The sequence below is a fragment of the Hyla sarda genome, chromosome 1 (genome assembly GCF_029499605.1).
Source record: "Hyla sarda isolate aHylSar1 chromosome 1, aHylSar1.hap1, whole genome shotgun sequence".
NCBI classification, from domain to species: Eukaryota; Metazoa; Chordata; class Amphibia; order Anura; family Hylidae; genus Hyla; species Hyla sarda.
In genome coordinates this window covers 453,949,039-453,976,874 of record NC_079189.1, presented here as the reverse complement: position 1 = coordinate 453,976,874, position 27,836 = coordinate 453,949,039, and the positions used below count along the sequence as shown (strand labels likewise).

At 41.9% G+C, this 27,836-nt stretch overlaps 1 protein-coding gene across 3 annotated transcripts in view; it reads left to right on the top strand.

The window, feature by feature from the left end:
* GLT1D1 (glycosyltransferase 1 domain containing 1) overlaps positions 1-23,444 on the top strand; it is a 135,440-nt gene extending 111,996 nt beyond the window's left edge. Inside the window, exon 12 of one of the 3 annotated variants that reach the window (XM_056533636.1) lies at positions 22,924-23,444. In XM_056533636.1, coding sequence (XP_056389611.1) covers positions 22,924-23,082 — 159 coding nt within the window. In that variant the 3' untranslated portion in view covers positions 23,083-23,444. Of the gene's footprint in view, positions 1-3,846; positions 4,321-22,923 lie in introns of those variants that run through there. The other 2 variants (XM_056533645.1, XM_056533625.1) reach the window with 2 other exon arrangements.
* Positions 23,445-27,836: the final 4,392 nt, after the last annotated feature.

Here is a 27,836-nt window from a genome sequence, read left to right as displayed (position 1 = left end):
TAGGGGATAAGATGTCTGGGGGCGGAGTACCCCTTTATTGTAGTGGGTGCTAATGTGATACTCTGCCCCTAGACATCTTATCCTCTATGCAAAGGACAGAGGATAAGATGTCTGATCACGGGGTCCGGTTGTTACACACCACATTCTCCATGCCGGCACCCCAGCATTCTGAACATTAGGTGGCTGTGGTCATGACGTCATGCCCACTCCATCCCTGTCCTTGCTTGTAGAGTAAGATGGGGTTGAGCTGTAATGAAGAGATTGCGGTTGAAGGACAGGGCGGAAATGGTGTTTTTGACCTTCAGCTGAAGCAAAAAAATATCTGAAAAATAGAAGGGCCTTGTCTCGTGGTGGCATGGCATGTGGAAGGGGCGTGGCTTTTAAGCAGGATGGACACACTCACTAGGAGATGCAGAGCGGCGCTTGTGGACTAGGGTACCGGAACTCCCATAGACTTACATTGCATTGCATTGGACTTTAGACCCCAAAAAAAACCTGACCCTTACAAATAGGGATGGGTTAGGGTTAATGTTACATATAAGTAGCATGTACACCAAGTTTTGTCTAAATATCTCCTGCCATTTGGAAGTGATGCTGAAACATACATATACATGAATAAATACACATATTGGGGGAGATTTATCAAAATCTTTCCAGAGGAGAAGTTGCTAAGTTGCCCATAGCAACCAATAAGATTTTTTCTTCCATTTTACACAGGCTTTTTCAAAAATGAAAGAAGCAATCTAATTGGTTGCCATGGGCAACTCAGCGCCTTTTCCTCTGGACAGGTTTTGATAAATCTCCCCCAATGATAAAGATTGCATCTGCAAAATTGTTCCAGTTGTTTTTGTTTATCACAGAAGATATAGATTTTTTATTATACTTATTGGTTGTACTAAAGCAAATGGCCAGCTCTGCACACTGTTGTAGGATTTGTATATGGAATTATTCTACGTGAAATGTGTTGTAATAAATACACTGTTGCTTGTCTTGTGCTGATCCTGAGCTCATTCTACATTGTCCAGAGCTGCACTCTGATGACTTCACAGCTGAACTCGCTCATTGGCCCTCATTTACTATTGCAAACCCGACATGTTTTGCCAATGAGCGAGTTCAGCTGTGAAATCATCAGAGTGCAGCTCTGGACAATTGCATTGCGCCTGAAATTCTGTCTGCGTCAGATTTTGCGCCAGAATTGAAAAATCCCGACTAACTCTCCATTTTGCTAAGAAAACCCGAAAAAAGGGTGTGGTCACCGGAAAAGGGGGCATGGTCTCAGAAAAGGGGTGTGTTCCTGACATTTTCACAAAAAAACTACATATTTACTAAGGTTTCCACATAAAATATGGTGGATTTCAGCTGAGGAAAGCCCTACAGATCAGAGCATGTGTAAAAATAGCAAAGTGTAGGGAAAGTGGAAAATGTAGGGAAACCTTAGTAAATACCATGGAAAATAAATTGTAGGGAATTAAAACCCACAAAGAAACCTACACAACACTCTTAGTAAATGAGGCCCATTGTCTTGCTGGCTCATTGTCTACAAAAAGCTTGCTCTGGTGCTTTGCATTCTGTAAATTGTAATCTCTACATGAGGCTCTATAAATGGATGTAGGTAAACTGTCTCATTGCATTATAGAACGTTTGCTAAAGTGTTAGGGGTGTCTCTAATTGACAACCAGTAGAAATGTTAAAGGTGTACTCCAGTGGAAAAGTTTTTTTTTTTTTTAAATCAACTGATGCCAGAAAGTTAAACAGATTTGTAAATTACTTCTATTAAAAAATCTTAATCCTTCCTGTACTTATTAGTGGCTGTATATTACAGAGGAAATTCTTTCCTTTTTTTTTTTATTTCTTTTCTGTCACAACCACAGTGCTCTCTGCTGACACCTCTGTCCTTGTCAGGAACTGTCCAGAGCAGGAGAAAATCCACACAGCAAACATGCTGCTCTGGACAGTTCCTAAAATGGACAGAGGTATCAGCAGAGAGCACTGTGGTAAGACAGAAAAGAAATCCAAAAAGAAAAGAACTTCCTCTGTAGTATGCAGCTGCTAATAAGTACTGGAAGGATTAAGAATTTTTAATAGAAGTAATTTACAAATCTCTTTAACTTTCTGGCATTGATTTAAAAAAAAAAAACTAAAAAGTTTTCTACCAGAGTACCCCTTTTAATGCCAGAGTGGGCTTTAGGTAATAATCTGTGATAAGTAATGCAATGTATTAAGGAGTTTTTAGAAAGCTTAGGGGCTGATCACATACCTTTTTACAGTATGTCCATTGCCCCCAACCACCCACCCCCCAGTTGCTGAGATATTGGAGTTTGTAGTTGCCATGATTCAGTAACCAGTCAGAAGGTAGAACATAATTGTAATAGGGGCAGTGTTAATGTGTGCCTTACTATTACGGGGGCATATGTAATGGCCAGGGACATGTTCAGCACTGACTGCACTCATGAAGCCATACTGTAAACATCCACCTTTTCTCAACTTCCCTCTTTTAACCCCTACTGACACCATTGCTGTCATCTATAACATCTTAATGTTGATAATAATCTTGGGCATAGTTGTCCCTGCTTACTGCCTCTGCATGGCTCTTAGTGCTGTACCGTCCCTTTCAGTGTCGATGCTGCCTTTGTTCTTCTCCTCCCAAGTCCTCTGTAGTTCCTCTCTTCTACTTCCACTCCCGCATACACTGGTGGCTCCTCCTGTTTTCAGTACACTGGCAGAGCAGTGAAGAGTTGTTCAGTACTAAGAAGGAGTAGACCAACAGCAGCTTCGACACTGTAGGGGACCTCACAACACTGAAAACCATGTGGAAGCAGCAAGCGAGAACTGCGCCCAGGATTATTATAAACATTTGGATGGTATGTCAGGATAGTAGCAAAGAGTCAGTAGGGGTTAATGAGGGAAATTGAGGGAGAGTGGGTGTTTATTGTATGGCTGGAGCGAATTAAGTGCTGAACACGCTCCCGGCCATTTCATTTAAATGCCCCCTAATAGAAAAGTACACACTAACTTAGTTATTATAATAAAGTCCCACTCTTACTGATTACTGAATAAGTCACTACAGGAACTACAAACCCTGATATCCCAGAAACAGGGCGGGCCTATCGACATGTTGTAAAAGTGAGATCATTTTACCTCAAGATTTTTGTGTTGACCACAGAGGCAGATGAGAGTTTCTGGTCTCTTATGTTAATTTAAAAAAAAAATGAAAAATGATTCTAGGATTTATTTATTTTTTTGCCTCATTTATGGCATTCTCAGTGTGGGATGAATAACATTAACATCTTAATAGTTTGATAATTTCTGCATGCAGCAATAACAAATGTGTAAATTTTCTTCTGTTTTTAAGATTTATATATTTAAACAAATAGAAAAAGTTAGTTGGAACCCTGAAAGGCATGGTACTAGTTAAAAAACCCATTAGATGGAGCTGACAATTTTTACTATCTAGAGACTGAATTGACCAGCATTGAAGCGAGTCACTGATGTTGAGTGTTAGCTGTTGATAGCCGGCACCCAACAAGTAAAGAGCGGACTCCTGAGCCCACTCCATACTTTACATAATTTTAGACCGCTTCCTTTCAGAAACTAAAGTTTACAAACGTCACATATCTGAAATTTTTTAGACAGGATGTAAAGTCAGATTGGGGGTGTATGTATAACTGTTAATTATTAGTAAGCCCCCTCCTACAGTTGGTGATCTTATATAGGACTTCTGTAGGTGATGGCATGCCCATTCCTAAAGGTAAAGTTTTTCTATGATTTAGGCCATTGTAGGCAGTTTGTGAATAGCATTATCTAGACATCTAACTGAATTATGTTCTATACTTCTATTTCCATCAGGTTCAGACACCCTTCAGAGATCACTTGTCACATCTACACAATGAGAACTGATTTTCTGTAATCACTTGTCCTAGTCATAGCAAAAGTTACAGTCCCATGACCTGACTTGACAATATAAATTATGATTTGGGATTTTTTTTCCCCACAGTTGAGTAATGTATTTTTCTTGTAGAATGAATCCTTATTGCATAGAATGAATTTAGATATATTTCCATAGACCCTCATACATTACCATATCAGCAGCAGCATTGTTTTCTGATGATACACTTCTTTATTCCTCTCGATGGTGACAGCCTGCTTATAATCGGAGTCCCCATATTGCCATGTATACATCACGTTCTACTTAGATATGTGATAAAGCATTACTCATCCTGATCCATCCATATAATGCCAGAACTACACTAAATATAGTGAGGAAGCAAGGGCTGAACAGAAAGTAACTTTACCAGCGCAGATTTAGGATCCATAATCGATACCATCAGGAATTGGAGGCATTCAAAAATGTATGAATTAAAGTATAAAGGATTCACCCAAGAGGAAATCCCTGAGGAATTTGATATTACTTATACAATCAGTGGCATTTATCAGGAGCAGATAGTGAAGAACTTGATGATGTCAGAACACCAAAAGGTTAACAAAAAAAAAAAAAGAAAGTGGAACCAAATGTCAAAACGTTCTATCAAATACCATATAAGAGGTGAATGTCTGTGGAGGAAGAGTCTGAGGGACGGTCTTCTGGACTTCTCCTTTCTCGCCTTGGTTTTGTTGACTGGTCACTTACTGTACACAAAAAGGAAGAGACTCTAAATAAAGCCATGCTGGCCATGGAGAGGTCAGAGAGCCTGCTTACCAGACACTTAACTCGCTAAGTTTTAGGGTGTAGTCACATTACACTGTAATACACTGGGAGCCTTTTTCCGGAGGGAAGATTTACCCAGCCGGGGTTCCCAGTGTTTACATAGGACACTTTTTCAGTGCGTAGGTGCATCGCATACAACTTCCACAGAGTTGTTCCCAGATTATTATATTATTGTCCGTGTCTCTGTACTGTTGCTCGGCCTATGCTCTTGAGGTCCTCAGTTATTTCAGCTCCATTTTTTGGTCTTATGCTTTTATACTTTGTTTACTTAATAAAGATATTCTATTTATTTAAGCGGCATTTAGTTACTCTTTCTTTTTTTGTGTGGTGGATTGGTACTTTGAGTACGCCGTTATCATGTTAGGATCATATGTAGACACTATGTAGCCATGATGGCAGGATGTACAGTGAGGTGTCATTTTGGATTCTTTTTGTATACAATCTTAAAGAAGATGTCTGAGCGTGGGGGTCCCGCCGCTGCATTGCCCGTCATCAGCCACAGAGCGATCCTCGCTCTGTGCAGCTGAAAAATGGGGTGTTGCAGGAGAGATCGTGGGGGTCCCCAGCAGGTGGGGCCCCCACAATCAGACATCTTCTCCCCTATCCTTTGGATAGGGGATAAGATGTCTGGGGGCGGGGAACCCCTTTAAGGACTCAAAACTATTTTCGTTTTTGCACTTTCATTCTTTCCTCCTCCCCTTCTAAAAACCATAACACATTCAATTTTGCACCTACAGACCCATATAATATAAGGGCTTGTTTTTTGCGCCACCAATTGTACTTTGTAATTACATCACTTATTTTATAACGTAATCTGCAGCAAAACAAAAAAAAAAAACTTATATGTGGGGTAAAATAAAAAAATAAAAAACACCATTTTGCTAATTTTTACAGCTTCCGTTTCTACGCAGTGCACTTTTCGGTAGAAATTACACCTTATCTTTATTCTGTAGGTCCATATGGTTACAAGGATACCCAAATTATGTAGTTTTTTTTTTTTTTTTTACTACCTTAAAAAATTATAACTACATGCATCAAAATTTGTATTTTTAAAATTGTAGCCCCTATAACTTTATTTTTCTACATACGGCGCTATATGAGGGCAAATTTTTTGCGCCGTTGTCTGCAGTTTTTATTGGTACCATTTTATTTTGATGAGACTTTTTGATCGCTTTTTATTAATATTTTTTATGGTATATGAAGTGACCAAAAATGCACAATTTTGGACTTTTGGTATTTTTTTTACGTGTATGCCATCACACGTGAGGCTTGGCAACCCTTATATTTTAATAGTTCGAATATTTACGCAAGTGGAAGTACCACATATGATTTTTATTTTTTTATTGCATTATTTTATTTTAAAAATGGAAATGAGGGGTAATTCAAACTTTTATTAGAGGAGGGGCTTATTCACATTTATTAACTTTTTTTAAACACATTTTACTATATTTTTTTAGCCCCCTTAGGGGGCTATACCATGCAATCTTCTGATTGTGTATACTGATCAATGCTATGCCATAGCATAGCATTGATCAGTGTTATCAGTGCTCTGTTGCTCCAGCCTGCATGGCAGACTTGGAGCAATAGAACACCAATCGGATGGCGAGGGGCTAGGTAAGTGCCCTCTCACCATCCTGTCAGCTGATCGGGACATTGTGATTTCGTCCGCTGAGCTGCTGGGATTCTTTCACTTTAATTTTAGATGCCGCAATCAACTGATAGCAGTCGGGACCAACCGGGTTTAAATCGCTCTCCACTCGTGAGAACGCTTTAAACGCCAGTAATGGGACTCAGGACTTACAGGTGCACCCTAAATCCTTCAGGACTTGGGAACGGGGCGTACTGGTACGCCCTGCATCTCCAAGTGGTTAAAGGGGTACTCCACTGTAAACATCTTAGATGTTAGATGGCGGGGGTCCAGCCGCTGGGGACCTCCGCGATCTCCAGGCCGGCAGCAGCGGCGTCCGGAACAAGGAAGCTTGCTGCTTCAGCATTGGTGATGTCATGCCATGCCTCCTCCATTCATGTCTATTGGAGGGGGCGTGATGGCTAGTACATAGCAGTCACGCCTCCTCCCATAGACCAGAATGGAGGGGGCGTGGTGACCAGCATCATAAGTCATCTGGGGACAGAGCGTAGTTTGTTCCATGCACCGAATGACAGGGGTTCCACAGCGTTGATTGCAGGAGTCCTCAATGGCGGGACCCCTGCAAACTAAAATATTATCTCCTATCCTTTTGGATAGGTGATAAGAGGTTTACAGCGGAGTACCCCTTTAAATTGCCTTTGGATCCTCTAGTGATGTAAATAAGGTACGTGTAATCCATGGATGGTCTAAGAATGGCATCTGTAATATTGATACCAGAATGCACCCATGTTATTGATGTGTGAAAGCATTGTTAATGTCCTGCAGTGGCCAAGCTATATCCCCAATCTAAGGCCAATCTAGACTGCGTGTATGGACTTAATAGCTGTTCCTTCATTGTCTATGTGAAAGCTGACACATTGGGAACAGTTTTGCAATGAATTACGGTACTACAGGACCAATACTCAAAGTCCAGCCATTGGAACCACAACTCATTTGAAGTTATTTATTCCCATATTTTGTGTCTGGCATTTTTAGAAGTGTCCGTTTGTAAGCACAGATTTACCATTATTGGTGTTTTTCTATATTGTGTAAAAAAAAAAATATATATATGTTATGGGGATTTTCTGTGACTCTGGACAGTTCCTGACATGGACAGAGGTGTCAGCAGAGAGCACTGGGGTCAGACTGAAAAGAACTTAACAACTTCCTCTCCAACTTTCAGCAGCTGATAAGTACTGGAAGGACTAAGATTGTTTTTTATAGAAGTAATTTACAAATCTGTTTAACTTTCTTGCACCAGTTGATTAAAAAAAAAAAATTATTATTCTTCCGGAGTACCCCTTTAACTCCTTAAAGGGGTATTCCAGGAAAAAACTTTTCTTTTTAGATCAACTGGATCCAGAAAGTTTAAATAGATTTGTAAATTACTTCTATTAAAAAATATTAATCCTTTCAATAATTATCAGCTGTTGAAGTTGAGTTGTTGTTTTCTTTCTGGCAACTGTGCTCTCTGCTGACATCTCTGCTTGTCTCGGGAGCTGCACGGAGTAGAAGAGGTTTGCTATGGGGATTTACTTCTAAACTGGGCGGTTCCCGAGACACGTGTCATCAGAGAGCACTTAGACAGAAAAGAACAACTCAACTTCATCAGCTGAAAGGATTAAGATTTTTTAATAGAAGTAATTTACAAATCTGTTTAACTTTCTGGAGCCAGTTGATATATATATAAAAAAGTTTTTTTCCTGGATAACCCCTTTAACCTCTTAAGGACGCAGGACGCAGGGCGTATGGATACGCCCTGCATTCCGAGTCCTTAAGGACGCAGGGCGTATCCATACGCCCGTGGGAATCCCGGTCCCCACCGCTAGCCGGTTGGGGACCGGAGCCGGATGCCTGCTGAAATCATTCAGCAGGCATCCCGGCATATCGCCCTGGGGGGTCACTATGCCCCCCCATGTCGGCGATGGCCGCAGATCTGCGGCGATTCCGGGTCAATCGGGTCTCCGGTGACCCGGAATTACTGGCTGATCAGGGCCGTCTCTGACGGCCCCGAACAGCCAGAGCCTGCAGGGGTGAGGTGGCACTGGTGCCACCTCACGATCGCCCTGATTTGTCGGCCGGATTACCGGCCGACCAATCGTGGCGCCTGCTGCCGGTGTCACTCCCGCACCCGCTCCGCCCCTCTTCCGGAGGACGTGAGCGGGTATGGGAAGACGACCCCGGGTGCTGGGGACCCCGATCCCCGGCGTCCATGTTGGGATCGGGGCCCCAGGAGCGGCGGCGAGGGACTGTCCTGCGACTGAGCAGCAGCAGGAGGTGAGTGACAGCCTCCTGCTGTTGCTTAGCAACAGCTCCCAGCATGCAAAAAGGGCATGCTGGGAGCTGTAGTTATGCAACAGCAGGAGGCAGACCACCACAACTCCCAGCATTCCCTTATGGGCATGCTGGGACTTATGGTTTTGCAACAGCTGGAGGCACATTTTTTCTATGGAAAAGTGTACCTTCAGCTGTTGTATAACTACAACTCCCAACTTGCACAAACAGCTAAAGTGCATGCTGTGAGTTGTAGTGGTGCATCTGCTGGTTGCATAACTACAACTCCCAGCATGCCCATTGGCTGTCAGTGACTGCTGAGAGTTGTAGTTTTGCAACAGCTGAAAGCACACTGGTTGTGAAACTCAGTTTCTTTTTTACCTAACTCAGTGTTTCACGACCGGTGTGCCTCCAGCTGTTTTGCAACAGCTGGATGTCCCCCCTCAATGTGAATGTACAGGGTACACTCACATGGGCGGAGGTTTACAGTAAGTATCGGGCTGCAAGTTTGAGCTGCGGAAAATTTTCTGCAACAGCTCAAACTGCCAGCGAGAAACTACTGTGAACCCCTGCCCGTGCGACTGTACCCTAAAAACACTACACTACACGAACACAAAAAATAAAATAAAAAGTAAAAAACACTACATATACACATACCGCTACACAGCCTCCCTCCCCTCCCCAATAAAAATGAATAACGTCTGGTACACCACGGTTTCCAAAACGGAGCCTCCAGTTGTTGCAAAACAACAACTCCCAGTATTACCAGACAGCCACTGACTGTCCAGGCATGCTGGGAGTTTTACAACAGCTGGAGGCTCCCTGTTTGGGAATCACTGGCGTAGAATACCCCTATGTCCACCCCTATGCAATCCCTAATTTAGGCCTCAAATGCACATGGCGCTCTCACTTTGGAGCCCTGTCGTATTTCAAGGCAACAGTTTAGGGTCACATATGGGGTATCGCCGTACTCGGGAGAAATTGTGTTACAAATTTTGGGGGGGTATTTTCTGCTTTTACCCTTTTTAAAAATGTAAAATTTTTGGGAAAAGAAGCATTTTAGATTAAAAAAATATATATTTTTTTACATATGCAATAGTCGTGAAACACCTGTGGGGGTATTAAGGTTCACTTAACCCCTTGTTACATTCCCCGAGGGGTCTAGTTTCCAAAATGGTATCCCATGTGTTGTTTTTTTTTTTGCTGTCCTGGCACCATAGGCGCTTCCTAAATGCGGCATGCCCCCAGAGCAAAATTTGCTTTCAAAAAGCCAAATGTGACTCCTTCTCTTCTGAGACCTGTAGTGCGCCAGCAGAGCACTTTTCACCCCCATATGGGGTGTTTTCTGAATCGGGAGAAATTGGGCTTCAAATTTTGGGGGGTATTTTCTGCTTTAACCCTTTGTAAAAATGTAAATTTTTGGGGAAACCAAGCATTTTAGGTAAAAAATTTTTTTTTTTACATATGCAAAAGTCGTGAAACACCTGTGGGGTATTAAGGTTCACTTTACCCCTTGTTATGTTCCCCGAGGGGTCTAGTTTCCAAAATGGTATGCCATGTGTTTTTTTTTTGCTGTTCTGGCACCATAGGGGCTTCCTAAAGGTGACATGCCCCCCAAAAACCATTTGACGCTCCTTCCCTTCTGAGCCCTCTACTGCGCCCGCCGAACAATTAACATAGACATATGAGGTATGTGCTTACTCGAGAGAAATTGGGTTTCAAATACAAGTAAAAATTTTCTCCTTTTTACCCCTTGCAAAAATTCAAAAATTGGGTCTACAAGAACATGCGAGTGTAAAAAATGAAGATTGTGAATTTTTTCCTTCACTTTGCTGCTATTCCTGTGAAACCCCTAAAGGGTTAAAACGCTTACTGAATGTCATTTTGAATACTTTGGGGAGTGCAGTTTTTATAATGGGGTAATTTATGGGGTATTTCTAATACGAAGACCCTTCAAATCCACTTCAAACCTGAACTGGTCCCTGAAAAAAAGAGAGTTTCAAAATTTTGTTAAAAATTGGAAAATTGCTGCTGAACTTTGAAGCCCTCTGGTGTCTTCCAAAAGTAAAAACTTGTCAATTTTATGATGCAAACATAAAGTAGACATATTGTATATGTGAATAAAAAAAAAAATTTTTGGAATATCCATTTTCCTTACAAACAGAGAGCTTCAAAGTTAGAAAAATGAAAAATTTTCAAATTTTTCATCAAATTTGGGGATTTTTCACCAAGAAAGGATGCAAGTTACCACAAAATTTTACCACTATGTTAAAGTAGAATATGTCACGAAAAAACAGTCTCGGAATCAGAATGATAACTAAAAGCATTCCAGAGCTATTAATGTTTAAAGTGACAGTGGTCAGATTTGCAAAAAATGGCCGAGTCCTTAAGGTGAATAAGGGCTCAGTCCTTAAGGGGTTAAGGACCAGGCCCATTTTGGCCTTAAGGACCAGACCATTTTTATTTTTGCTTTTTCGTTTTTTCCTCCTCGCCTTCTAAAAATCATAACTCTCTTATATTTCCATCCACAGACCTATATGCTTGTTTTTTGTGTCACCAATTGTACTTTGTAATTACATCACTTATTTTACCATAAAATGTACGGCACAACCAAACAAATATTATTTATGTGGGAAAATTGAAAAGAAAACCGCAATTTAGCAAATTTTTGAAGGTTTTGTTTTCACGCTGTACACTTTCCGGTAAAAATGACATGTTTTCTTTATTCTGTGGGTCAATACGATTAAAATGATACCCATGTTATATGCTTTTCTATGATTAAACCATTTTAACAAAATTAGTATGTTTGAAATTGCACTATTTTGACCACCTATAACTTTCTAATTTTTCCGTATATGGGGCAGTATGAGGACTCATCTTTTGCGCCATGATCTGTAGTTTTTATCAGTACCACTTTTGCTTAGGTTTTACTTTTTATAAATTTATAAATTTTTGGGGGGAATAAAATGTGACAAAAAAGCAGCAATTTTGGAAATTTTTTTAATGTTTACTCTGTTCACCGTACGCAATAATTAACAATATATTTGAATAGCCCGGACTTTTACGCACGTGACGATACCAAATATGTGTATTCATTTTTTTTTTATGCTTTTTTTTTTTTGGGGGGGGGGGGGGGTAAAATGGGAAAAACAGACGGTTTACTTTTTTATTGGGGGAGGGGATTTTTCAAATTTTTTTATTTTACATTTTTTTTACACTTTAATAGTCTCCATAGGGGACTATTTATAGCAATCAGTTGATTGCTAATACTGTTCAGTGCTATGTATAGGACACAGCACTGATCAGTATTATCGGTTATCTGCTCTGGTCTGCTTGATCTCAGACCAGAGCAGAAGATCCCGGGAGACAGCCGGAGCCAGGTAAGGGGACCTCCGGCCGCCATGCTGGATGATCTGATCCCGCGTCAGCGCTGCGGGCGATCCGATCATCCATTCAAAGTACCGCACTGCCGCAGAGGCCGTAATCTGTATTGATCACAGCATCTGAGAGGTTAATGGCGGACATCCGCGTGATCGCGGATGTCCACCATTACCGGCGGGTCCGTGGCTGCTGATAGCAGCTGGGATCTGCCGCGCATGATGCGGGCACGAGCACCGCTCCATTGCTTGCGGTCACGGTGGCGCGTAAATGTATGTCAAGGTGCGTTAAGTACCACGGCACCATGACGTACATTTACGTCCATTGTCGTTAAGGGGTTAAATAAGAGGGGGCTGAATACTTTATTTTTTGGGGGTTCTGAATGCACATGTTTATTTCCAATAGCTTAGAATTGTGTTAAAGTGTACCTGTTGCTTTAAAAACTTTTGACATATCCTATTGGTTGGGATCTGAGTATTTAACGTAAAGAGAAGCACTCTCCCCTCGCTCTTTGTGTGTCTGGCAGACTGTCCAATAGACTTACCCAATAAGTCTATCTCTGTCACATGCCAAAGAGTCAGCATAGAACGCACTTGGCACACTCTTTTGGCTTGCTCTAGCGATCCTTTTGGGTCTGATCCTGACGAGTCAAACTTTTGGCCCGTGTCTCTGACTTGTCTAAAGTTTTTTAAAGTGACAGTGCCCATTTAATGTTCTATTTTTTCTGTGCCTGATCTGTGCTGCAGCCTCCTATAATAAGTGATGTGCTGTGTCTGCCGTAGATGACATGTCACATTGTTTACTTCTGTTCCTGAGTAGACTTGTCACAATAGACCTTTCTCCTGATGCGCCACGATTTTGCATACACATTCATATATTAACATCAGCAATCCCATCTGTCTTCATTTCCTCTGTATTGAGGTTTTCAAGGTCTAGGGTTAAATGAGTTTATTGTGTTTAAAGTAAATGACTACAAATAAGCACAATCATGTATGAATGATTGAAAGGGGAAATAGAGAGAATATTTCTCTAACCCAACAAATAGACTCAAGTGCTACACCAGCACCCTCCTCTGGCTGCAGCTGGAAATGATTGTCCTATACACTAAAGAACCTGCATGATTTTGGTTATATAGGATTACAGTATGTAAAGCATTGCTTATTTGTTAAAGAAATCTATTCCTTATTAAATAGTATCAGCAAGGTTCTTTGCTGCTTCACAAGACGTAAACTAGTAATACTTATGTCTGCTTTAGGCCGGGTTTACACACAGCAGTCATGTCATCATACAGAGCTTTTGCCTTTTTTTTCTCTACCGAAACTTAGATTGGATTGGATAATAAAAAGTTCTTTATACTACAATTTGTATCAAATTACCTTTATGGTAGAAATTTCATGTAACTAGCCAGAGCTCAGCTTTCTTTTAATCGGGGCAATAGTTTAGCTTGTTGCCCTAGGCTGGGCACTCCAACGGCTCTTGTTGCCCCCTAACTACAACCCTGTTACTAGCTAGTTCTGTTTCCCTTGATTGTTTTTTCACAAAACCTTTAGAATACCCTAATGCATTTTGCAACTTCAGAATACAGCCACACAACCATATTGAGAAAGTGGCACCAGTTGGCACAAACTACTCTTTTGAGGTGCAACGTGTGGTGCTGTTTATTACCATATGCTTTCTTATGGTGTTCCATAGGTATCTTTAAAACCATTCCTCCTTGACAACAGATTAAAGCATACCTTTCATATCACAGAAAAAATAATGCTTATACCCACTAGGTACATGTCTTTATGCATCTAGCTTCTGTATTTGGCTCACAAATCCCTTTGTTCTGCTGCTCTCTGATTCTAACATACACTGCCAGGAAGGGGCATGCCCCAGGCAAGCACTGAGCTTGCCCTCACCATGCATTCACGTCCTCCCTGAGTCTGCTGTGATGTGCTGGTTCTCTTCGTCCAATCACTGCAGGCTGCTGTGTAACCCCATCCACTCTGTTTTCAGACAGGACAGGGGTGAGCACAGAGAAGTGCTAGTCCTGCCCTCACTCCCTGGACTTTGTTCCTGCCTGTGCTTTAGCTGGGAAAAGATGCTGCTGCAGCTGAACAGGACCATATTCTGGATGGTATAGGGATCACTAGTGGCTTTTTTTTTTTTTTTTAAATAAGTCATGGTTTATCTTTAAAGAATTTTGAAGTATATTAGAAATATTTTATAGGTAAATGTTTTGCCTATATATACAACATACAATTTGTTTTAAATCTGTCAGTGCTCATTTAAGGGAGCCAAAAATTTATGAATTTGCAAAATGGCAGGGTTTGTCTGTTTATTTTTTTCAATTTTGCCCCACAAAAAATATAATATTTTGTTTTACCATAGATTGTGTGGTAAAATGAGTGATGTCATTGCAAAGAATAATTGGTGGCGGAAAAAAACAAGCCCTCATATGGGTAGGTAGCAAATTCAATGTGTTTATGGCTATTAGAGGGTTAGGAAGGAAAAACAAAAGTGCAAAAAGGAGAAATCCCTACAACCATAAGGCTATGTTCACACAATGGAATTCCGGCACAGAATTCAGCAGAATTCCGCACTGAAATGCATTGCCGTCTATGAGGTGGCGCATTTCCCAGCAGTCCTAGCATGACATGTTCTGCCAAGGCTGTGCTGTTGGTGAAATGTCAGCACACAAATTTTCTGTGTGTAAATTCCACTGTGTGAACATAGCCTTAGAGGTTGGCTCACAAATGCAACTCTTTTTAAGGCTGCATTCAATACAGTTCCCATAAAAGTTTTTAATTTGAATACCATATGGAACCGTATTGAAAGCTGTATGCATTGACTCTTCATTGAAAAGCGTATGCCAAACGATGCATCCGTTTTGTGTCTTGTATGGCTTTGCCTGTTTTTTTCCTGTATCCAAAAACGTAGCCTACCACGGATTTTGGTCCGGGTGAAAAACCGTAATTAAGCCGTATACTTTTTTTTTTTTTTTAACATGGGAGTCAATGGGAATCGTAGAGAACCATATGTGTGTACGGTTCCATCCGGTTGGCACCGTATGGTTTTTTGACTTTGCACAGTTTTTTTCATGGAATTTCACTCAAACAAGTGAAACTTTATTCATAATGGAGAGAAAATGTAAAAACGTAAACATTTTTTTCTTAAAAAACGGATGCAACCGAACATCATTTTTCAAACCAAATACGGGTTAAAATTTGTACACAGGTTTTGATATGATATGGATTTTATCAGTGACCTAGTAAATATCTAGCCCCCTTCCAAATTGATTACGAGTGCATGCACATAAGTAAATCACACACAGACACACATTGGCCCTCATTTACTATTGCAAACCCGACATGTTTTTTCGGGTTGTTTGCCAGATTATGTACTTTGCACCAGATTCTGTCTTATCGCACCAGAAATTCTGTCTGTGCCAGATTTTGCACCAGAATTTAAAAAACCCTGACTAACTCTCCATTTTGCTAAGAAAACCCAAAAAAGGGGTGTGGTTGCCAGGAAAAGGGGGTGTGGTCTCCGAAAGGGGCATGTTCCCGACATTTTCACAAAAACCCAACATATTTACTAAGGTTTCCACATAAAATGTAGATTTGAGCTGAGGAAAACCCCACAGGTCAGAGCATGTGTAAAAAAAAGCAAAATGTAGGGAAACCTTAGTAAATACCGTGGAAAATATATTGTAGGGAATTAAAAACCCACAAAGAAACCTGCACTCCACTCTTAGTAAATAAGGCCAATTGTCAGTGATAACATACTTCTAGCTTTATTAGGGTGGGTTCACACCACGTTTTGTCCCATACGGGAGCGCATACGGCAGGAGGGAGCTAAAAGCTCGCGCTCCCGTATGTCACCGTATGCGCTCCCGTATGTCATTCATTTCAATGAGCCGACCGGAGTGAAACGTTCGGTCCGGTCGGCTCATTTTTGCGCCGTATGCGCTTTTACAACCGGACCTAAAACTGTGGTCAACCACGGTTTTAGGTCCGGTTGTAAAAGCGCATACGGCGCAAAAATGAGCCGACCGAACGTTTCACTCCGGTCGGCTCATTGAAATGAATGACATACGGGAGCGCATACGGTGACATACGGGAGCGCGAGCTTTTAGCTCCCCCCTGCCGTATGCGCTCCCGTATGGGACAAAACGTAGTGTGAACCCAGCCTTAGGCAGTTGTCCAGGTTATATAGCCATTGCAATTAGCATAAGTTCCCACACTCACTAGGAAGGTGAGTATAGATTTGGCATACCATATAAGGTATGCTTTCTCTGTTAGATTTTTTGGGAAAACTTCTAGGCGTTGGCTAGGACAGGAAGTTCCTCTACACAATGGGAGGAGGGGAAGTAAGGAGCAGAGTAGCATGGGGGATGGGATTTCTCAAATAGTCATTTTATAATGCATACACGCACATATATTTATATATACACACACACACACACACACACATCCATTACAGATACAGTTTAGTACGGTTTTGAGGAATCCATTTTTCATCAAAAACCTGATACAGGAACTGTATTGCAAAAATGTGGTGTGAATGCCCCCTGATATAGAAGCTGCAGAGTAGGTTTGGCTTCTCACACCCCTGGCCGACAGACAGATTTCAACAGCTTTCCAGGGTGAAACTTTTGGGACTTGTATATTAGTAGTGAACGGCTCTCTGTGTCATTGTCAGTGGCACTTTACTTTGGTAGAACAAAGGCAGCGGTGAACAAGGACCTCATTCTTTGATCCTTCTATGCTCTTCAAGGTGTTCTTTTACTTGGCCAAGGCACAAGACAGTTATTTCTATGATGTATTTTTGCATATAGAAAGTACTATATCCATAGATTCACTTTTGTATAAATGTACAAATAGCTTAGCATATATCAGCAAATAAAACTATGAAACACCTTTGACGGGTGATCGGTTGAATTCAGGTTTTCAATCATTGTTTTATTTCTCCTATTACTTGAATTTGCAAGTTTATGGAACGTGTGACAGTGAGATACAGTGTCCTTTAAAAATTGCTGATTATTACAGATAACAAGAACAAATAAAATGTGATATGTTTCTGTACTCTTCGCATTTTATACTTGTTGCACAGTCGTAACTTCTTATTTCTGAGTAGATTTTCTTTTTTATGAGTACTACAAATGTAGGGTAAAATATATGGCTGCACATGTCAGCAAAATTTATAAAATTGACTGGGAAGCTTCTTTGTATACCTTAAAGTGTACCTATCATTAACAAAAACATTTTACGTAATGTAGATAATACTATTATGTGTAAAAAAGAGACCAAATACAGAAAGTATGGGGGGACAAGCAGGGCTCTGTGCAGTGAGGTTCTGTGACATGATCCCGGCTCACACATCAGGATGACTGACAAGCCAGGAGCCCTACTTGTCCACCATCACTCCCTGTGTTTGGACTCCTCACAGAGACATACAGGCAATAGCTGCAAGGGCAGCATTTTTAATCAATGTATATTACAAATATACATATAATAGTATTATCTACATTATATCAAAAGTTTTTAGTAAAAACAGGTACACTTTAAACTGTGTAAGCCCTCTTGCCACATTCAAGTGGGTCTCTTACCTAATAGGCATACTACTGCACAGTGATCACTGCTGCCACAATAACAGTGCCCACACAGTATATAGCCAACAGTCTAGCAACACTACTACTGCCAGACTAAGCCCGTCTGCCATGGGCCACACCACCCTACAGGCACAGAACCGATAAATCTCATCACAAAAGCTCACTTTTTCATGTGCTTCAAAAAACACATGCATCCTTATTGACGTCTATGGGACATGTTTTTTTTTAACCATTTTTATAAAGTGTGCCTTATATTCTGACAGGCGTAGAAGAATATGAAGCAAGTACAACGCTAAAAATAATGGGGTATGGGGTATAGTGCATTACAAAGCTTTGACATGAATGTTTTAGCAAGTATAATGGCTGTGTAACACCCTTGTTAATAGCTTAAATATACCTAGTATACTTGTTTAATGCACTGTGGTACTTTGCTTGCATTTCTAAGATTCAAAACCTACTTTCTCAGGGGCACAATGGCTGCATTTGCTATTCAAGCACTTAAGTAACATTTTCATTAAGCTTACTATACATTATAAGCTTACTAGACAATTAGGCAGCTATCCGACATATAGTTGCTAGCTCCTAAGACATTTTTATTAGCTCTCTACACATTCTTGGAGGCTAAACTGAGCATTAATATAACTCTCTATACATGAGACTATCTAGACATTAGTTCAGCTATATATACCTTTAGCGTCAAGCTGACCAGACAATTTTATTATTATCCCACACTTTTTATTTCTTTGCCAACAATAAGTTACCTCTAAGTACACATAAAGTTATACTGGCTAGCCGGACGCTATGTCACAGTAAGGGTGGCTGCTAGGGTCTATCGGCTACACGCTACTTATCCCTAGAGCACTTTCAAAAACAACCTAACTAGGTTATTCTTAGAATTACGTGTTTAATTTTGTATTAGCAAGAGCACCTACTGGCCAGGCAGAGCATCTCACAAACGCAATGAAGGAGAAGAAGTGTACCTAACAGTGGCAGGAATTGGGTATCCATATGCTATAATTCCTAAGTGTTTTCTTAAGTGAGATATTTATTTTGATGTATGTACTAGAGAAAAATGAGGTAGTACATTTAAGTTAGTAATCTAGGGTACTATGTGTACAAGTACTATTTTAAGGGGAATCCTCCCTACTATTTTTGTTGAGACAGGTGCTAGCGATGGGCGACAGCAATAATACTACCCTCAGAGGAGCCGAAGTGTCCCCTGTTGAGCTACCTACTAAACACCTTTAGCATTTTATACATTTGTATGTTCAAGAATTATATATATTTTTAGTGTTGAGTGTACACGTGCAGTACGTCGACATTTTCTGTGTACAACTCTACCTTACTTTTTATGTACGTAAACATTAGACTATTTTCCTATGTACAACCTTTACTTACTACTTACGTACACAGACACGAGGATACCTTCCTGTGTACAGAACCATATACATATTTACTATACGTATATCAACACTCCAACATGTTTCAGGTGCATTCACTCGATAAGTGCAACATTTAGCATAAGAGTTCTTATGAAGCTGCTGGTATATACAAAAAGCAGACGTGTAAGGATCAGCAGTCCACCTACACTAGGAGTCCAAAGGAAGGGAAAGGTAAACACGGCCTTACCACAAATCAGCCGGGTACAATCCTTAATGAATCTCCTACAGGCTAGGAGTCTCTTGACTTAATAGTCAGGCACAAGCTTAGTGGTTACGTTGCTGAACTTTGAACTGGAACAAAACTTAGCACAGTCCTGCTAGGCACAATTCTTGAACTTGGTTACTGTAAGACAAAAATGGTTAGACAGAATAACAATATGACATTACTTCAGAGTCCCTTTAGAAGATGTTCTTCTTTACTCTTGTAGTGCTTCTCTTGGTTCCTCTATATCTGCCAACGTCAGGGGCATGATTAGAATTGACATAGCTTTGCTACACCACATTGGTGAGGATGGAGTGGTGAAAGGCAGCTTGAAAAGGGGTTATAGGCTTACTAGCCGGGATCAAAGTGGGGCAATGGGGCTTGAGTACCATCTCCAAACCAGGATGGACCCATGACTCTTTCATTGGTACCCTGGAAGCAGGCAAACTCTCCATGTCAGAAGAGGGCCTTGGTACATACGTTGGTACCAGTGCAGGAGGCAAACTCTCATTGCTCCGAGAGGGCCTAGGTACAGTCTTTGGTGCCCGCAATTTAGGCTTACTTGCTTGAACTTGAGCAGGACTTGACTCTCGACGATCTGTAGAAAATGAAGAACTTGGCTCTTTGCTGTACTTCGAAAATGATGAACTTGACTCTTTGCTGTACATAGAAGATGAGGAACTTGACTGTTAAAGCTTCTCCTCCTTGGGTGCGCTGGTGGAGGCTTTAGGAGCCGACCTTGTCGGCCTCAAGTTGAAGGGATCAGACTCTTAATCCGTTGACGGGAAATATTTGAAAGGAAGCTGTGTTGGGGCTGTTGGTCTGGTGACCGCTGCAGCCCATTCTCCATGAAGGCTCTGGATGGGGGTGTACTCCACAATTTCACCCACCTCCAAGGTGTAGAACTTCTTATGGAGATATGGCCTTTGCACTGCTCGCCGGTTTACGAGGATGGTCTGCCCAGTGTGGCAGTCAAGGAGTGTCCCATAACCTCTGACCTTGTCGAACTTGGCCACAGTTGCTCTTCTTTCTAATGGCTCCTCCCCTTCTCTGGGGTGATCCCATTTACGGATGTACAATGCCTCCATTTCTTTGGTATTTTCTTGATACCGCACTCTTTCTTCATAAGGCAAATGTACGTGCTTGGGAGCATAGAGTTCTTTGTATCGGGCCTTTAGCTTTTCCATCAATTCGGACAGCTCGGCTTCTTGACGGGCCCTTTCCCTTTCTGCAGTTGGGATTGGTGGGAGTGGCTTCCCAGGTAAAGGTTGAAGCACTCTGTTCATGTATTCGATCAGCTCCGGCTCTTCGAACACCCATTGCGGCAATTTTGGTGAGACCGGTCGTGCACTTGGCAAGCTTGATCGAGGAATGACCTCAGGGCTGGAGGAGGAAGAATAGGCCGCCCGCCTCTGGCGGGGTACTCACAGCAGACTCCTCCGACGGGATCTCGGCCCACGAGCCCCAGGTTCTGTTGCGCAGGTGTCTCTGGCCAATTGTCATCATCATCAGGCCCCCTCTTCGTCTAATGACAACCGCTGCAGACGGTCAGCAAGCTCTTGAAAAAGTTGGGCTGCGACTGCCACAACTTTCCGTGTTTCCGGCGCCATTTTGCCAACTTCACCACGTAGTACGCTGCTCTCCGCCATGTCTGTACTCTCCAGCTCTCCATGCAGACTGAAGAGGTTGCTCTGCGTGGTGTCTTTTATAGTGGGCTTCTTCAAAATGGCGCTGGGCAGGAAGGACACTGTTGGTGCAGCCCCGACTTCCGGTCCCTCCAGAAATGACTCCTGTATCTTTGAGTTCCCTTTTGGCTGCCACACAGCAACTTGGTGGCCACGCCCAGGGGCGGGGCGCAGCACGGGCTTTCTTTGCGCACTTTTCCGGCAGCAGTTCGGCTCCACCTGTGCCGACCGGACCAATGGATCGCAGCATGAACTCATTGCGCAGTCCACACATCTTAGTTGTAACAGAATTTTCGCCTCCCCTTTACTCCTCTCTTGGCCCCCTTGTATGGTGCACCACAAGCACCGTTCCTGTACACAGCAACACGGTTTACAGCACATGAATAAAGTTCTTTTTCTGGGGGGGGGGAGTACACTTTCACCAATGGTGACTGTACTAGGCCCACACCCGTATCCTGTTCGTGCAACGCCAAAAAGGCTTTGTGGTAGCCCTTGGGGGGTGTTGGTAGTGGGGGTATTGTTTCGGTAGATGAGGGGTTAATGTTAACCCTATAGTTTGTGACGCTAGGCTGAGGGCTAGTATGCTGAGGTAATCCTCCGGCTATCGCCGCCCTTCCCAGAAACGACAGGTGCATGTAATGAAATGACTGAGGGTCCACAATGTACTTGAACTTGGGTAACTTTACTTAAGTGCTTGCAGTACATCCAATGAACAATGACAGTCTCAGGAATACAGTCTTTATATAGCTCAATGACTGACAATTGTTGCGGACCTTGAAATAAATTAAAGTCTCTGAATTTAGGGTAATTATTGCAGATCCGTCCGAATTTAGGGGATAGATAAGGTCTGGTGATCTTGCAGAGTGCGTGGGGATTGATACACTCAGAATTTAGAAGTTATCAGCCGTCGCCGCAAGGTTCAGACCCCACGCAATCTAAAACAGTCAACAGTCAGACCCCACGCAATCTAAAACTAATCTCCTATCCTTTGTATAGGGGATACGTTTTTTGCGTGGTAGTCCTCCTGTAATCTCAGAATCATTAGGATAAGTTAAAGGGTTACTCTGCCCCTAGACATCTTTTCCCCTATCCAAAGGGGATACGATGTCTGATTGCGGGGGTCCCACCCCTGGGGACCCCCGGGATCTCGGCTGCTGCACCCCTCTGTCATTACTGCACAGAGCAAACTTGCTCTATGCGTAATGACGGGCAATACAGAGACCGAAGCATTGTGACGTCACAGCCCGCCCCCTCCCATAGACTTGTATTGAGGGATTGGTCGCTGTGATATCATGAGGGGGCGGAGCCATGACGTCACGATGCTCAGGCCCCTGTATTGCCCGTCACTACGCACATAGCGTGTTTGCTCTGTGTAGTAACGACAGTGGGGTGCTGCAGCCGAGATCCCGGGGGTCCCCAGTGGTGGGACCCCTGTGATCAGACATCCTATCCCCTATCCTTGGGGGGCGGAGTACCCCTTTAACTTATCCTGATGATTCCAAAATGTATGTTTGGTTTTTCTGGAGTGAAGAGTCCTTTTTGGAATCACATAGACTATCATGTGGATGGGAGTTTATTAAAATATCAGTGATCATTTAAGCTCCCTAACAGCTTGAACAGGGGTATGAGGGGGTCACAGTAGTAGTGGTGTCATGCACCATGAACTCCAGGAAAACTGCATAAGAATCTTTCTGGGGCTAGAATGGCTACCTAATTGTCTAGTTATTGATTTATTTATTTTTTTATATAGTTTTTAACTCCACTTTAGGGGAAAACTCTTTGAATGAAATGATTTCTTGGAAGTCATTTACTATAAATTGTTTCGGTTGTAGCTGCAGGTGAGAATTTAATCTATAGCTCCATGTTGCCCTGTTAAGATGAATGCATAGAGCTGCTCATGCATGATCCAGTGTCGGGGACTCTTATTTCTTTCTGTTTTCCTCTCTTTGTTGATCAGGTGACACCTCACTGAATGATTATGATGCTTTTATTGATCTTCTGTGTTCTCTTTTAGGAATTTGTCAAACTGGCTAAAAGACTGATGAGTGAACCAGATCTGAAAAGGAAAATTACCAATAATGCGAAGAACTATATTCGTTCTCACCATTCATGGGAGCTTGAAAGGGAAACCTATCAAAATCTTGTTCAAATCTGTCTGGCTGAAGAACTTTGAAGTGAAACCCCGTGGATATATATGTATTCCAGCTTCATAAGACTGACAGGATAGTTTCATATTGTAAATTTATGTTTTAGAACTTTTAAATAAGGAATGTTTGTAAGATTTTTACCTGAACAGTTTTTAAAAATGTGAAATTTTTTTTGTTTTCATAAAAAGTGTGTTAAAAGCAGATTCTGTTTCTGTTAAAAATGTAATTTGTACATTATTCAATGAAGGGAATTTTATTTTGCGTACAGAGAGTCATGGGTATCATTAAAGAAGAATAGAGATTTTACGGTCATTTAAGGAATTTTTCAAAAATAGAAACAGGTAGCTAATTCCTTCCACTTAGCGTGCCCCAAGCTATTTAAAGAGGTACTCCGGTGAAAACCTTTTTCTTTTAAATCAACTGGTGGCAGAAAGTTAAACATATTTGTAAATTACTTCTATTCAAAATTTGTAATCCTTCCTGTACTTATTAGCTGCTGAATACTACAGAGGAAATTCTTTTCTTTTTGGAATGCTCTCTGAAGACATCACGAGCACAGTTCTCTCTGCTGATGTTATTATAATAATAATAACGCTTTATTTATTGTTGTCCTTAGTGGGATTTGAACCCAAGTCCCCAGCACTGCAAGGCAGCAGTGCTAACCACTGAGCCACCATGCTGCCCTTAGCAAACATCTGCTATGCATGGTTGCTAAAATGGACAGAGATGTAAGCAGAGAGCACTGTGCTCGTGATGTCATCAGTGTTCCAAAAAGAAAGGAATTTCCTCTGTAGCATTCAGCAGCCAATAAGTACTGGAAGGATTAAGATTTTTTAATAGAAGTAATTTATAAATATGTTTAACTTTCTGCCACCAGTTGATTTAAAAGAAAAAAGGTTTTCATCGGAGTACCCCTTTAATGATAGTAAAACCTCAATTTTGGGGGGATTGGCCACAGTTCCTCTTTAAACGTAAGCTGGTATAGATAGGTAGTGCAGGGGACACTGATTACGATACTTGTCTAACCCCGATCCGTGGTCCCGCTCTTTCATTAGCTTTAATCTGGCTGCAGGCTTGGTGCACGGTAGGAGCATGCTGGCGTCATCGCTGCTGCTTATCTGCTGGGTCCCGTTGCGAGCAGGGATGGGGAAGTCCGCATCCTCCTGCTTGTGCACCAAGCCTGCCGCCAGATTAAAGAAGATAATGGACGAGCGAGATCACAGATCGGTGGTAAGTATCATAACCAGTGTCACCTGCACTACTTACCTGAGACTACTTGGTTGATTGCTATAGGCAACTGGTCAACGTTTCCTCTGCACAGGTTTTGCGCTAAATCGGCATTTCACAGACATTCTAAATTCACAACAGCATTCAGCTAGGGCTACACATAAATGTCTGATACCGATGAGTAAAATTAAAATGAATGTGAGAATACTTCAATGGTCAAAATGTTTGCCGCAACCTTGTAATGTCTAGGCCAGTTTGTGCCAGTGCGAATGGTGCTGCCAACCTTGTTTCTCATAAGAAATGATATACAGTGGTCCCTCAACATACGATGGTAATCCGTACCAAGCGGACCATCGTTTGTTGAAACCATCGCATGTTGAGGGATCCGTGCAATGTAAAGTATAGGACAGTGGTCTACAACCTGCAGACCTCCAGATGTTGCAAAACTACAACATCCAGCATGCCCGGACAGCCAACAGCTGTCCGGGCATGCTGGGTGTTGTAGTTTTGCAACATCTGGAGGTCCGCAGGTTGTAGACCACTGTTAGAGGAAGTTGTACTCACCTGTCCCCGCCACTCCGGACCGTCACCGCTCGTCACCACTGCCCTAGATGTCGCCTTCCATTGCTGTTACCGCGTCCCCGACGCTCCGGAAATGCCTCTGCTTCCCCGGCATCCGCGATCTCTGTCGCCGCCATCACGTCGCTACGCACGCCGCTCCTATTGGATGACGGGACGGTGTGCGCAGCGACGTGATGACTATGATGGAGAGCGCCGACGATGCAGGGGATCCCGAAGAGGATGCGCCGGAGCCCCGAGGACAGGAAAGAGACATCACCGGAGCACACAGGGGAACCATAAATGGCTATCCGGTGGCAGCTGAAGCAGTCTGTGCTGCCGGATAGCCATTTATGCGATGGCTCCGACATTAAAAAGCATTGTATGTTGATGCTGCCTTCAACATGCGATGGCCTCTTAGAGGCCATCGCATGTTGAAATTATCGCATGTCGGGGCCATCGTAGGTCGAGGGGTCACTGTAGTTATCATTGTGGCAATGCAGTGGTTTTTTTACTGCAGAAAACATGTCTCTACATAACCCTAGTCTACTAGTTTACTTGTAATGTGACGAATGCCTTAGAGGTTGTCACTGCCATGTTGATATATTGAAGTAAAAGGTAAAGTCTTCTCTATTAAAGGGGTATTCCAGCCAAAGACATCTTATCCTCTATCCATAAGATCTCTTTAACCGGAATACCCCTTTAACTAAAACTGATTTCTCCTTCAAGTTATTGCATATGTGTCTGTACACAGCCAATGAAAAAGCTATTGCAGGCAGGTGGTCGAAGGATGAATTTTTGGACGATTTCTAAAAACAAGGAATAAATCGAGTGCAATCTCCTTGCAAAAAAACAAACAAACCATCATCTTATCTCTAAAGAATGTCAGTCAGTTTATATATAGCTTAGAAGAAAGTTCTAAATCCATATAATAGTTAAATATTTAAGGCCAATAAAGTCTAAGTGCATGATCTCCGTTAGCCTATTTGCTCAGAGCACTGGAGTTATTGCTGCGGTGACTCAATCATGTTATTTGCCTTCCGTCTTATTTCCCACTTTTCATCAGTTGGCGCTTGTACATTTGGGATTTGTAGGCCCTGAGTTTTGACAACAATAGGTCCCTAGATGACTATTTAAAATCAGACTGTAGCAAAACAGACTTGATGTACCCAACACATCAGATCATATTGGTTGATATTCATACTTTTCAGCGTTCAGTGAATGTGTCTATTGTATACCGCAGGCATATAAGTTGTATGATACAGAACGCTTTACATTTTATATGCTGAAGTCTTTTACCTCAAGTCTTACATGAAATATTACCAGGGTATACTCACAGATATCGGTGCTTTGGTACCTTTAAAAAAAATTATATATTATAAGAAGTATTTTCTGTAAGACAGGCTAAGAACGACATGAAAATCAGAAGTCCCTTTGAAAACAGCACTTTCCAAATAGCTGTATATGCACCAATCTCATATGATCTATACCAGTAGTTCAGATTCCTTTTAGAAGCACCAACATCATAAATCTGGAAACATAACACATTCCACAAACAGGTCAGGCTCATATACCAATGGTTGTGGTGCACTTTATATTCTTTATTAATGTTTAGAGACTAGACTTCTGTTCCCAGTTTGGATTCCATTTTTTCAACCCCTTGATGTCAGACAATGCTGAGCGTACTTCATAGCCGGTGAGCAGCCAGCACTCACTGTTAATGGCTGACATCAATGGTCACGCTGATGTCTGTTATGTAACCCTTTAAATGAACAACATCAGTAGTGATCACCACATTTAAAGAGGTACTTTGGTGGAAAAACATTTTTCAAATTAACTGGTGCCAGAAAGTTATACAGATTTGTAAATTACTTCTATTTAAAAATCTTAAGCCTTCCAGTACTTATTAGCTGTTATATATTGCAGAGAAAGTTGTGTAGTTCTTTTCAGTCTGACCACAGTGCTCTCTGCTGACACCTCTGTTGCCGATGAGTTTGAGGAACTGATCGCCTTCTAAAGGCCTTCATGCCGGCCATATGGACTCTGCTAGTACTGCCTGCCTTGGGAAGACTGTACTAGCAGAGCGCTGATTCAATTGATCAGTGCTAGGCAATAGCTTAGTATTGATTAGTATATGCATTCTAATGATTACTTTGAGGATTTAATTACCTAGAAAGGCTTCAAAGTTTTAAAAAATATAACCCCCCCCCCCCAATAAAAATATTAATCACACCCCCTCCCCTTTAACTAATATTTTTAGTTTAAATATATTGTTTATGTTCTAGGATTGCTAATTCTAAAAAGTGATTAAAAAGTCCCATCTAAACCAAAATGGTAATAATAAAACTAGAAAACAGCACAAAAAATGAGCCCTTACACACTTCCATGGATGGGGGAAAAAAAGTTATAGAGGTCAGAATAGGGCAATGTTAAGCAAGAATTGGGTAATCATCATACGGACCTACAGAATAAAGATATTGGCCCCTGCATAAAAGTCCCTCATGTGCTCATATGACACTGTAGATCAAAAATTTTAAGGGGTACTCTGCTGCTCAACTTTTGGAACAAACTCTTCCGAATGCTGGAGCGGGTGCCAGGAGCTCGAGATGTCATAGCCCCGCCCCCTCATGACATCACACCCCACCCCCTCAATACAAGTCTATGGGAGGGGGCGTGACAGCAGTCGATAAATCAAAATAGACCCAAATGAGGGGTGGACTAACATCGCTTAACAAGCGTACTTTATAAATCCATTTCCCCTGGCATACCTTAGGACTTACAGCTTTTCAAAGCCAATGAGGAAAAAATGTAAAACTCAAAAATGAAACTTGACTGTGTCATTACGGGGTTAAATAAAAAAGCTGCAACCTGCATAGTCAACTGTTTTTATAACTCCAACAGTTACTGCTCCAATAAATCTCCCCCTGGATGCAGCTGTCTGCTTTAGGAGGCACCTTTCTCCGGAGATTGGTATCACACCGATCAGACACTTATG